A 13,005-nucleotide genomic window follows, 5' to 3' on the forward strand; every position below is an offset into this window, starting at 1 on the left:
TTTTTTTTTTTTTTTTTTAGATTTTTTTCCTGTTTTACATTTTAATCATGAGGGGATAATAAGCCATGGTAACCTGCTTTCTCTCTGAATATATATAAGGCAACCCTAGCTAAAAAAAGTAAAATACCAGGAATCTCGTGTTAAATGTTTTTTAGAAAATCACTGCTAACAGCGATGAGCGCCAAAGTTCTACAGAGGGACATCTTGTGGTGAGTACCTTCATCCTTCACTTGTCGCAGTCTATTCCAAACATTATTGGCCATGGTTTGCTAACATTGGCAACGACTCACATCTGTCCTGGCCTTCATTCTCATGTTCATGTTTAAATAGGATTTTTTCAGGTATTAATCTCTAACCTTTTGACTTTTTAGAATAATAAATATGCCGACTTTTATTACGTACGGCGCTCTTTCCATTCGTGGCCTGTGTTGCCATTTTCTCTTGGATTAATCTTATCTAGCTGAACTGCTCTCTAATGTATTTTAATCAGCTAAGTTGCCAAGATGTCCTCTCGTTTCCTGCAAATCCTCCATAGGCCAAACACAAAGTGACACAAACTCTCCCCTCGCCCGCTTTACTAGGCCTGTTTAAGGAGGAACAGCGTCATGACCTTGGGCTAAATGACGCACCCAACACGCAGGAGTCCTTCCGCTGCAGCATCCTGCTGCTCCTGCTGAAGGTAATGACCTGTAATGGTCCTCTGAGTGACAGGGTGACTAAACGCAGTGTTCAGACTGACAGGTGTCTTTCTAGGTCAAGTGAAAATTGTTTTATGAGAGAGTACACAGACAACGCTTATACACAGCACCACTCAAATGTGTTGATTACAGAAAGAAAAAAAATAGGACATAACTTATAATATAGATATGAATTGATTTAATCGGCTGCAGTAAGAAGGTAAACAGTTCATGCAGAAAGTGAAAGCAAAACTGCTCAAAGCACACAAGTGAGTTTCAGAGCTGCATGGACATTAAATAAATATGCATCAATACAGTTAAATAATCACAGTACATACAAGGATCAGTGAGTGAACGTGTATCCAGGATTTATGTAGCTGTAGCAGATTTTCATAGCAAGTTATTCACATTAAAAGTCTTTAAAAAAAAGCCCACAGCTTTAAGCAGGTCACAAAACAGATACACCTAAATATGGAACATACATTTTACTAACTATTTAAAACCATGTTTTGTGTTAGATTTGCAAAATACAGCAGACACTGTTAATAAAAAAATATATATACAATTGCATTATGTGTGAGTTGAGTGCCACCCAGTGGTGGCCAAATAAATTACAACAATAAGACAGTGAGGTTAGAAAGTGTGTGTCAGTCTTGGTATCTAAGATGTGTATTATTTACAAGCGGTTTAGTAAAAATATTCTTCTTAATATACAGATATTGTTACTCTAGCTACAACAGATTAAAAAGACTCTGAATCACATTGATTAACTGTGGACCATATTTGTGAGAGAAGTGACAAAGGGATAATAACAAATCACTGACAGCTGAAAAGACAATTATTTGGCATTAAGGATATTGCTGCAAGTTCCTGAGTTAGTCCTAGCACCCAGTGACTGAAGTCATTCTTCATGTGTACAGTACGTGAAACAATTAGCAGTGCAGAAGTGACAGATTTAAAAAACAGTTTTCACTCAGTTCATTCAGTGGTATCTCTGTGCTGAGTACAAGAAACCAGAAATGAAAAGGAAAGAGGAATTACTAGAGGTTGTAAAAAAATAACTTTCAGCAATACAGTAAAAGATGTTCTTGTTTGGCCCAAGTTTAGCTGATCTGAGACACCTGACACAACATGGCTCAGCTGAAGGAAGCATGGAAGGCTTTATCCCCCTTCACCCCACACTTCCTGGACGGTCTAACCCTTCACTGCTCCCCATGGCTGCAGTGTGGCCTGAGGCAGAATGAACTGCGGAGACGGCTGCGGCAAGATGTAGTAGCCAAATACCTGCTGGGGCCGAGGGGGTGGTGCCGGAGGCACGCACACTGTGTTTAGAAACACTGGAGCTCCCTTCTTGTACTGAGGCCAAACTGGTGTAGGGTGGTAGAAGTACTGAAGGCTAGCAGGGATCTGAACAGAAAGACAGATTGTAAGGTGTACAAGAGATTAGAAGGGGGTGGTGGAGAGTTTCCAGCATGTCTGTCAACAACCTTTGTCCAAATGGAAGGAATCAATGGTACTTTCCTTTCTAGAACATGCAATACTGAAATGTCATCACGTTATCAACAAATCTCATGAAAAGACCAAAACCAACAATCCCTGAGTCCGTCTCTCATTGCTTTTCAGGCTACCCTACACTGTATGTGTCACAAACCCATTTTTCCCTATTAAAAACATCTTTAAAAGCTAGTCACAAATATTAAATGTCATTTTTTTTAAAAGGCTAGGTGATTTCCCAAAACAACCAGGAACTGTAGTTTTTAGCAATTTAGTAATTGGTGTATTTGTTGGGAACTATTTCCAGCTGTGGATTAATACACATTTGATGTTAGTGAGAATTTACAGCAGGAGGCTCGTGTATGTGGGACTGAAGGACCATGTCATCCTGTGCATCAGCATAGCTCATTAATATGTTTTTAATAGTTTTTGTACAACAATGAAGCTCTATGGCACAGAACAATAAGTAGTGTCTGTGTAGCTTTTCTTTTTCGCTTTGGTTTTTCCATGGGATTTCTTGACGGTCTAGAATAACACCAGCCTTATCATTTAATTGTGAGACACCAACGGGTGGTTCTAAAAGAAAGGGGAAAAATAATTACCATATTTCTAACGTATTTGACCTTATTTGGTCCTTCTCCGTGCCGCTTCCGAATCCTGGGCACCATTACTATGGTGTAGGTGTCGCCTTCTGCCTCTTCCTTCTTGCCGACGTCCTTCTCGCTCTCTTTTGCCTCCTCCTCTGTGTCGCTTGACGCAGTGGATCCACACTCCGAAGAGGTAGCAGAGTGGTAATCTGACGTGTCCAGGTTCGAGTCCACCGAGGAGCCATCCTGTTCTCCCTTCGCGCTCTCCTCGTCTTCCTCTTTGAAACAGGCTATTGTAAAGGGCCTGCTGTTCTCCCCAGCCCTGTGAAGAGGGAGTGGATTATTTTAAACCACACTTTTCTAATTTAACGGTCACCCATATTCCTATTTTTCACTTCCCACGTGTTGTTATTCATCATTTCACATCATTTCAATGCATCATGGCTTAAAACTCCCTCATAATTCCTGACTAGCCTGAGAAATGGCTCTTTGTTGTTAGAGCTTGTCTGTCTGTGTCATTCTTTGTCTCTGCCTCAGCAGACCAGCCGGTGACTCACCTTGCACACACCTCCAGTGGGTCGATCCACAGAGTGATCTCAGGCGGAAGGCCTAGCTCGCTGGGTGTGAACTCACTCTCCTCACATGCCTTCAGGACCATTTCATCACAGAGATCTCCGTTATTTATCCGGATACATCTGTGGAATAAGCGTTAAAGTTATGTGGATCTTGGCGGACAATAGGGAAAAAAATTATATGATCCTTGAAGAGCCATTCAGAAATAATTGTGTACATTTTCCATATTAGTAATTACCTGTATGCCTGGCCTTTGCTGGGGCAGTCAGGGTACCAGTGCTCATCATATTTATCACATAAAAGTTTCTGTAGCTTCTCAGAAAACAGTTCTGCTTTGGTTTCATCAAGCTTGCCACGTGCCAAAGCCAGGCGTTTGAGGAAGTTGACCCCAGCCTTCACCTCTCTCTTCATGGTTTCTGCAGAAACAGACGACAAAAGACAAAAATCAGTTGAGGCCGTCCACAAATTCACCTCGGTGTTTCTGCGTATGTGAGTATGAGTATGAGGCTCTGTACGCATCTGTCACGTTCACATTTTTTCATTTTCATTTTTCAGACCAAAGTGGCATGATTTGGTTTTTGGTGACAGACTGTGACTTCCCTCCAGTGACGTGTGGGGCAGTAGGAACTTCAGTTGCAGCGATAACAGCACTTCCCCGTGCAGTCGCCCCTGAGCCTTCTCTTTCTATCACCTGTGTGAAGAGTGGCCAGCATTTTACAGCTACGGCCACGGCTCCGTGTTGATAAAAGGCTAGAGTTTGTATTCAGGCAAACAAGATGCAAACTAGCGCTGCCGTGTTGACATGCAAGCATTCTGAAATGCAAATCCAATGAGCTCACTGTGCTGTTTATCCACTGATAGCATGTCTGTTTGTTTGGGTTGGGTGCCAATGTCAGCCTGACCAGAGCAGGGAGTGCGCTCGACAAAGGCCAAGGCAATTGAAAATGTTGCAGCCAAACTGGCTCACGCTCAGCACGTTAACATCCTGCTGACGACCCTGACGAGAAAGTCGTGCCTTGAACTTGAGGTGCAGACCGTCATTTGTTATTGTGGCTTGGAACACGCCACTGTTGCTTCTGCCTGTGTGATGTGTTGTGAGAGAAAATTATTATTTGCCCCAGTAGGACATAGCCACAGCCTCCACTTTAAGAGCCGTGAGCCTGTGACACAACAAGCAAGAGTAGTACGAACTTTAAATCCCTCACAAATATGTTTTTCCACTCCTCGAACTATTAGAACGTTCGTGTGTTTATCAGTCTTATGTTTAGATGTTCAAGCAGCAGCTTTGATATTCCTGTCAGTTATTAGTCTGCGAGGTAAACAGAACCAAATTACACATACTCTCCAGGTTGTTGTTGTTGCTTCCTCAGTTATACAACCATCGCTCAGGCAACTAAATGCTAATTCCAACAGTCTGCACCAGCGAAAGGTTAGAAATCTTTTTCACACACACACACAAATGCAGGTTTTTCTGGTCTTTTTGCAGTTTCAGATTTCTGCTATGACTGTGAGGAACGTACTCGAATCCCTCCAAATACCGCGTTAAAGAGGCCTCAGGAATCCAAAACAGATGAGGTGTTTTAACTCACAGCTTCTTGTAGATGTCTTAATGCCTTTTTCCCTCTCAATCTGTAATATTCAGTGTTTACGTCTTAAAGCAGAATCGTTTTGTGACGGAGTCATGAAAATAAGTTAACACAATTCAGACTCCAGTGATTTAAATCAGGGATGAAATGCAAATTTGGCTTCAAATGTTGTCCTCTGTCCATTGTGATATCATCAATTAATATTAATATTTGAGTAGTTTAATGCTTGAGTTTCTCAGACTAGCTGAAGTGGGGCTGCAACTACTGATGATTTTCATCATTGACCATTATCTTCTATTCTTCTATTAACTGATTAACCATTTGACATAAAATGTTTGTCAACAGTGAAAATGGCCTTTATCATGTCTTAAAGGACCAGTGTGTAGGATTCAGTGGCATCAAGTGGTGAGGTAGCAGATTTCAACCAACTGATTAACCCTGGCCTCGTCCTCCCTGTCCAAGCATGTAGGAGAACCTACAGTGGCCACGAAACTTGAGAAAAAAAACGCAACAGGTGTGCTCTAAAAGCAGCGTTTGGTTTGTCTGATCTGGGCTACCGTAGAAACATGGCGGGGCAACATGGCGTACTCTGTGGAAGAGGACCCGCTCCCAGTGTAGACATAAAAAGCTTATTGTATGGTAACGAAAACAAAATGATTCCTAGTTACAGGTAATTATACACTCATAAAAACATACTTCTGAATATTATATTCCATTTCTGCTAAAAGATGCCTCCCAAGTCCTACACAATGGTAATTTATACCCAAGTTAAACAGCTTAGTGCAGCAAAAAAAACAAAACAAAGATATTGTTTAATATGGAGGATAAAGAAATACAGTAAACATTCATGATAAGAAGCTGGAACACATTTTTTCTTTTGGTGTTTACAGTTAAAAAAAATTGGATTAATTGATGATCAAGATTGTGTAGCTGATTCGATGTCTGTCTATTGGGTAATCAATTAAGTGACTAATAGCTTCAACTCTAAACTGAAGGATGGATTTTCCTACTTTGAACGAATAAACCATTTAAAAACCAGCGGGATTGTCTAAAACAAACCACACAAATCCAAAACAGCACTGTTTCTCTTTGCCCTTAAGAAAGCTGCTGTTTTGGAGGTGAGTGATTTTCACAGTACAACATGTAACAGTGTTAAAACAATTTATTCTGATTATCATGACTTTTGGCCCTGTGACAACACTCCACGAACCACTACTGATTGAGTACAGCGTGGTCTGTTAAAGCCAGCCAAGATGAGTCATGTTTTCATCGGTCTTGCGTCACGCCGACCTAATGATACACGTTTATAGATACCAGCGAAATTTACAGAGAATCACATCACTGACGCTGTTTGTTTTCTCTGATTTCTTCACCTCTGCGTGTCATTTCTCTGATCTAATCAGAGGTTCAGTGTTGCTCTGAAAAGGTTCCCAGCCACGGTGAGCAGAGCTGGCGTCTCACATCATGTTTACTGTCTATTTACTTAACAGTGTCCTCCTGCCATTATCACAGACCCCGCTGATACTGTTTTGTCTTCACATGGGAAGACAACAACTTGCAGCCACAGAATCGCCCCCCACAGCGCATACAAACTGTGACACTGTGTTCAGATGCTGGAGGACTGGCTGGATCCTGCCTTTTGTGTGCCACTGAACAGCTGCTAGATGTGCCCAACGTGCGTTAAGTGTACCATAACTTTATCCGTGCCACCCAAAGTAGGCCAGGCAGCCTGCCACATCGCAGTCAGTGTTAACAGGTCTGAGCAGGGGTTGTTTGATGTGATCGGCAGACACGTGCAGGTGGAGACCCACCTGGGGTCCTTTGTCTGGTTTCGTCGGTATTTACTTTGGGTCATAACGAAACTTGTTTCCGCGTCTGCTCGCAAACAAAGGAGTAAATACACAACTCTCTCCCTCTCTCTCTCTCTCTCTCTCTCTCTGTGTGTGTGTGTGTGTGTGTGTGGCTCAAGGTGGGGACACGTGTTTGTTTCCGTGGCTGCTGGTTGATGTTTATTACAAGCAAAAAGAGAAAGCACAAAGGATGACACGACAACTGAATTTACTCTCGACCCTTTGGTCTCTAGCCTTTCTGCTGTGTTAAAGGAAACTTCGCGCTACATGCTGGAAATAACGTATTAGGGTTTTCTGACAGCGCGGAAACCCCCTGAGTGGTATTGAGTAGAAACAGACCTACGGTGTACTTTCGGTACAGATATGTGATGACGACCTACTCAGCCTAACTTATAAAGGTACTTTTGCGTCATTATGGCCTATAAGTTAAAAAAAACTCATAGAAGCGGCGTAGTTAAAATAAGTTTTGGATCAAACACCCACTTAATGAACCAACCAAACAAACAAACAAACAAAAAAATCATTAAAAATAAACAGAGCGAAGCAAAGAAGCAAGAATAATAACGGACAACAAATTGTAACAATGTATGCTGAAAAACACAAATTAAACAATAAGTTACACCTACAACAAAATGCGTTATCCGCTGTAAGCCGCCACATTAAACTCACATAGTCCGGTACTCACAATAAAAAGCGTCTCGCGTTCGACGGGTGTCCTCGAGCTCCTCGCGTCTCGTCTCGTGCCTGTCCGTGCTGATGTGTTGCAGTTATTATGGTCGGCACATGTTGCTTCCTTGTTCTCTGCGCCCCTCGCTGTGCCGCGGTAGCAGAGACGTAACATTACCGTCAGGGTGACTCACTTCCTTTACTCAGCGCCGTGAGCAGGCGCTGACTGGCTGCGGCCCGCGCGAGCGACACCCCGCACGGACCAAATATGGGCAGCCGAGGTAAACAGCTGACTGAGGGATTTCACGCTGTTACAGTACGTTCGTCCCTGCAGGTCACAATAATAATTTTACTATGCTGTGATGACATTTGACGTTTATTCACAACTGTAACTGTCTAATAGGTTATTTTTGTCCAGATAACTCATTGTTCTAGATACACTTTCTGACCATTCCTTCTTTACCGAGGAGTTGCATGTTGTAACTAATTCCTTAATTAATGGTTGGTAAATAATTTATTAATGACTTATAACCTTGTAGACTTTTAGCTAATAATGACACCTTTTTGGTTGCCAGGTTGGGAAAAATATCCTTCACTCAAAGTGGTAAAACCACAATGTGAAGCTACTCTGTTTCAACCAACTTACATAAGCAAAAGTCTGTTGGTATTATCAGCAAGAAGTGCTGTAAGTGTCAAAATAAAAAGTGTTCACACGGCAGAATGGCCCTTATCTGTCATATTATGCTGTGTACTGTGTAATTACTGTTACTGATGCATTAACACATAAGCAGCATTTTAATCTGTTTTTATTTATCATAATAAAATCAATCAGAATAATAATACAGCTGTCAAATAAAAGTAGTGGAGTAAAACATACAATATTCTCCTCAAAATTGGGCTGAAGTAGAAGTGTAAAGTAGCAGAATGGAAAATACTCGGACACTCAAAACTGTAACACTAACTGCAACACTTCAGTGCATGTACTTATTTACATTTAATCACTGGTAGAAAAACAACTTTCACTGGTTTGGTTTAATCTGTCATAAACAACCTTCGCATTACATTCTCAACCAAATGTTCACAAAACAAAGAAGAAGAAAAACAAAACAAAAGATGAAAAAAATGCAACATTAGAACTGGAACTGCAGAGACAGAAAATGGAAACGAGTACAAGGAGTCATGCATAGAATTGAGTCATTACTTACACTACACATTATCATAATTTTGCATTTAGCAGCATCAGCGCTAACTACCTTATCTTTTACGTCAGTGAAAGTAGTAATACCACAAGGTAATTTTACTCTGTTACAAGTTAAAATCCTGCATTCACAACTTTACAAGAGTAAAAGTGCTCAAGCAAGGAGGGTGGAATAATATGCATTATCAGCAAGTCACAGCAAGCAACATAGTAACATTTAATGGCCTCATACAGAAACCTTCACATTGTGATACATGAGACTTTTCATGTTATAGTTCAGAATTAAAATGGTCACTGTCAGCTGCAGCAGTGGGAGTACACAGCTTTTGTGTTTTCTTATGTTTTGTGTTGAAAATGTTATTCTAAAACCAGCAGTGGTCAGATCCGTAGTAGTTACCAGAAGGCTCCAGCAGGGGGAGCGGAGATTTGTTGAGCTACTTTACGGGACACCTGCCTCCTCCCTTCAGTCATCATACACGTGATCTCAGGAACCTTGTGTACCCTCTTTTCAGGGCTTTTACATTAATGATAAAATAATGATTTTACTCCACAGTGTATGTCTTTCTCCCGCTAATCATCCTACTTTCCAGCCACTAGAAGTCACAGTGATAGTGTACAACAGTCTACACACAGGCACTGGGTACATGAGCCAGGTGAGAAGGATGGATTGTTCCCAAGCAGCAGCTACTATGATTGAAGGCCTTTTTATATTTGCATTGTATTTTTGTATTTTGTGCATTTTGTAGTTATGAGAGAATGTGTTTTCAGCTCTTTTAGATGTTTTACAGGAGTATCTGTATTATATCAGGACGTAAATGACCTTTTTAGTCTGAAGAATTGTGCTCATAGCTCTTACTGACGGACCTCCTCCAGCCTCGGGGAGTCCTCGTCCCACAGCAGCCATGACACTTTCACCCTCTCCCTGTTGGTCGAGCCAATGGAGTGGATGAGCGAGATGGAATAAGGTTTGGATGGCAGCTGCGTCTGTTAGAGAAGGAAAACATGAATGGATATAAAGAGAAGCATCATGATTACTGAGAAACAATACTGATCACAACTGTAGGCCAACATTTGTATAAAACACAACTCACAGGTGAGCAAGTGCTTTTTTGGGCGCTGTTTTGAACACAAATATATAAAATCTTGGTTAGGCTACTATGTATAGCTGCAAAACAGTAATGCTGCAAACAGGAAAGATTTCTTTGAGAGCATCACTCATGAATATGCAGGAAATAATCTTCTAACTGATCTGAAGTCAGATACAGTTAGTTTGGCCAAAGGTTTACCTTGAATAGTATTTGCCCTTCTTTTTTATTCAGCAGCATATTACTGTCAGCTGGCTGATTTTCCCCCGTTTTATGATTTCTCTTATTATTTCCATCCCTGTACAATGATTTGTTGTCTTAGAGAAAATAAACTATTTTGTCCTTATTGAAGCTGTTTTTCAGAATAAATGTCCTGACACAACTCGCTCCAAGCACCCTTATTTACTCTTCATAAAGAAAGAGGTAGCAAATCAAAGCCATCACTGTGCATATGTTGTTTCATCTGATGAACAGGTGGAGGCACTGGGCCTTGGTTTGTTTGTTGGTGTACATTCAGAGATAATTTTGCTATTGGTGTAATGTAATAGATGTACTTACAATGTTTTTTAATCTGCTGGGGCTTTTAAATGACGTCCTCAGATATTTGTCCTCCACTTTGATCGTGGAGATATCCTGATCATGCTGCTATCACCACCCTTACGCTGAACCTTCTGTCATCGCTGCAGCCAGGTTGAGCCAGTACACCAGCCTACACCCAGCCCACAGCCAGACTCTGCTATGGTGTCATTTCCTCCACCTCCTCTGAACCCTCCGGCTTCAGTCCTGAATTGTCAGGAGGATTGTGAAGAGCCCACCAGAGAACCAGACTCTGTTGTTTCGTCACCTCCTTCACCTCTCCTCTAATCAGCACGGAGCAGGACGACCTGACCGTCAGCCAGGAAGAAGCCAAAATGAAGAGTGAGAGTGGAAACTGAGGCTTGTCTGGCTGGCTCAGAACAACTCTCGGCTGCTGTTTCTGCTTTTAATACACAGACTGAGGCTCTTGCTCAGCTGGTTTATTCCTTTCTTTTTTTTTCCTTGTTACTCATAAAAGTAAATAAATAAATAGCTTGCATCAGTTTCACTTATTGTGAATTAAAGCAACATATAAGACATTTTCAAACAGGAAGTGTAAGTTGCATTCACCGTATGTTACAGTACAGTACAAGCTTGGTCCTTATGAAGGCCAGACATAAAATCAAATAAAACAACCAGATACTGGAGTTATGAGACAGTGTTGATATTTGAGAGTTCTAAATGTACAATAATGATAGATGCACACATAACCTAAACATTTTTGACCGTGTGTACTGAGTAGGGCATTTTAGTATCTAAAAAGAAATGTGTCAATCCTCTCTAGTGGACAAACTATGTAACAGCAACACTGTTTCTAAGTGATCTTGAATGTGTCTCTGTACATTTCTGTACTGCAGTGTCTCACTGACCTGACAGCTAACACATACTCGATATCAGTTTGTCAGTCTAGCTCTAATTTAATAGACCAAAAAACAAAACAAATGAGCTGGAGCAGGTGCAGGGACATGGTTTGTAAAATAAAGCTTTTACTGTATCCGCATACTGACTAGTTTTATCTTCCTGCTTTCAAACATAAGCAAAGTGGAAAAACACAGCTGTTGAGGCGTTTTATGATTTTACATTACAGCAGTGCCAATGCACAGCCAAAGAGCTCAGGTGACGTTGATCATTATTCTGATCATTCCCTTTCAGTTCACGGTGGTTGGAAAAAGCATTCATGTAATTGGTATGTTTGTTTGCTGGCTATGGCATCCTGTTGAAAGCCTTTTTAACTGTCACACATCATGAGTCACTGACTGCTGCAGTACAAGTTGATGCATGACAACTCCTGCTCATCACATGACTCCTGACAGCTGCAGTATGCTGCTTTGTGAACCCAAGAGGAGGAAGTCCTTCAGGAAGACTTCAAAATGATTTTTTTCCATCATCAGAAACATATGAAACAAGATCCTAAACAGTGTCTTCATATTTCTGGTGAAAATCAGACATTTATTGTAAATGCATCCCACCACTAGCAGACAAAAGATTTGTCCAACACGAGAACAACATGTATTGTTTAGTTTAATTTGTACAGAAAAAGAAATGTAGAGGGGAGTTAAGACTTGTAGCTTTCTCTTGGCAAACAGCTGACTTCTCTCGAGACTGCAGGAAGTCACTGCACCCAGCAAGGAAATACTTACAACATGCGACACATGCGGTGTGTAAGTTTGGACAGAGCCACACAAGCTATCTAATGCAGTCTTTATGCTAAGCCAAGCTAACCACCTGGCTCTAGCGTCATAGCAACTGCACAGACATGATAGTGGTATGGAGCTTCTCTTGAACTCTCAACAAGAGCACCAATAAGCCTAATTTTCAAAATGTGGAGCTCTTCCAGACAAATACTATGGACCCAGAGGTGCATGATACATCACCAAGAGTTATGTGACAACAGTGTTTCCATGTTGTGAAATGGATTTCTCCTTGAAGCAGTATTTTTTTGTTGCAAATTAAACCTTACTTGTGTTCATCAAAGCGTCAGTGGGTATGTTTCCCCTGAAATACAGAGCAAAGTGAGAATCGTATGACAATAATCTATCATAGAGGGAAGTGTGGGAAATACTGAACACATGTCCAAACAGTGTCTATTCATTCATAATCAATATTGAGCGATTACATTTACTATCACCATAATTACATATTTTTTTAATATTCTCTGGGGTTTTTTTGTAACGTGAAGTCTATGATGGTAACAGGCTCAGACCTGTTTGATGCTGTGAGTGTGCCCTTGAATACAACGGTGTCTTGTACCGAGGAGTGTGGGAGTGTGTTTCATATCTGCTGCAGTGACGATATCACTTGTTGGCGAAGACAGACACTAATAAATTTCATTTTACATGGAACTCTGACGACGGTTACTACTTATTGTATTTACGAATCCTGGGGCTAATTATCTGAACTCATCTGGCTCTGGCGAAGATTTCTATTCCACAGCAGGTCGTACACACACAGAAAATCAGACAGCGTGAATGAAATAAGCGTGAGGTAAATATGTACATAAAGCTTGTGTGGTGCAATCATGAGAGACAGTAGCTTCAGTGGGAGGGACGTGGAGCACAGAATTAATCTGGTTCACCTGCCTCAGCATTATTTCCTCATCACCTCATTCAAAACTGTCTCATTAAGCAAAAACATTCAGCAAAGGTGAGACTATTCCCGAGTGTTTAAAGATCAGCAGCAACACAGCAGGAACACTTTTCAGGATGTAATTCTG

General features: G+C 41.2%; 1 protein-coding gene and 1 long non-coding RNA gene across 3 annotated transcripts; one reads left to right on the plus strand and one right to left on the minus strand.

The window, feature by feature from the left end:
* Positions 1 to 22: 22 nt before the first annotated feature.
* Positions 23 to 12,628, plus strand: LOC121610175. 2 transcript variants are annotated; one of them, XR_006007032.1, is made up of 4 exons: positions 23 to 68; positions 156 to 209; positions 582 to 679; positions 10,403 to 12,628. It is a non-coding gene; the product is annotated as an uncharacterized LOC121610175 (long non-coding RNA). The 2 variants fall into 2 exon arrangements; XR_006007031.1 differs by lacking the exon at positions 23 to 68 and having other exon boundaries at positions 73 to 209.
* Positions 854 to 7,600, minus strand: si:dkey-79d12.5 (maternal B9.15 protein). Its single transcript, XM_041942152.1, has 5 exons — positions 7,453 to 7,600; positions 3,570 to 3,747; positions 3,316 to 3,453; positions 2,774 to 3,080; positions 854 to 2,084 (listed from the first exon to the last, which is right to left on the minus strand). Exons 2-5 carry the CDS (start codon positions 3,740 to 3,742, stop codon positions 1,872 to 1,874), a joined length of 831 nt encoding a protein of 276 aa, XP_041798086.1. The 5' UTR covers positions 3,743 to 3,747; positions 7,453 to 7,600; the 3' UTR covers positions 854 to 1,871.
* Positions 12,629 to 13,005: the final 377 nt, after the last annotated feature.

This window comes from Chelmon rostratus, chromosome 8 (genome assembly GCF_017976325.1).
Source record: "Chelmon rostratus isolate fCheRos1 chromosome 8, fCheRos1.pri, whole genome shotgun sequence".
Lineage (NCBI taxonomy): Eukaryota > Metazoa > Chordata > Actinopteri > Chaetodontiformes > Chaetodontidae > Chelmon > Chelmon rostratus.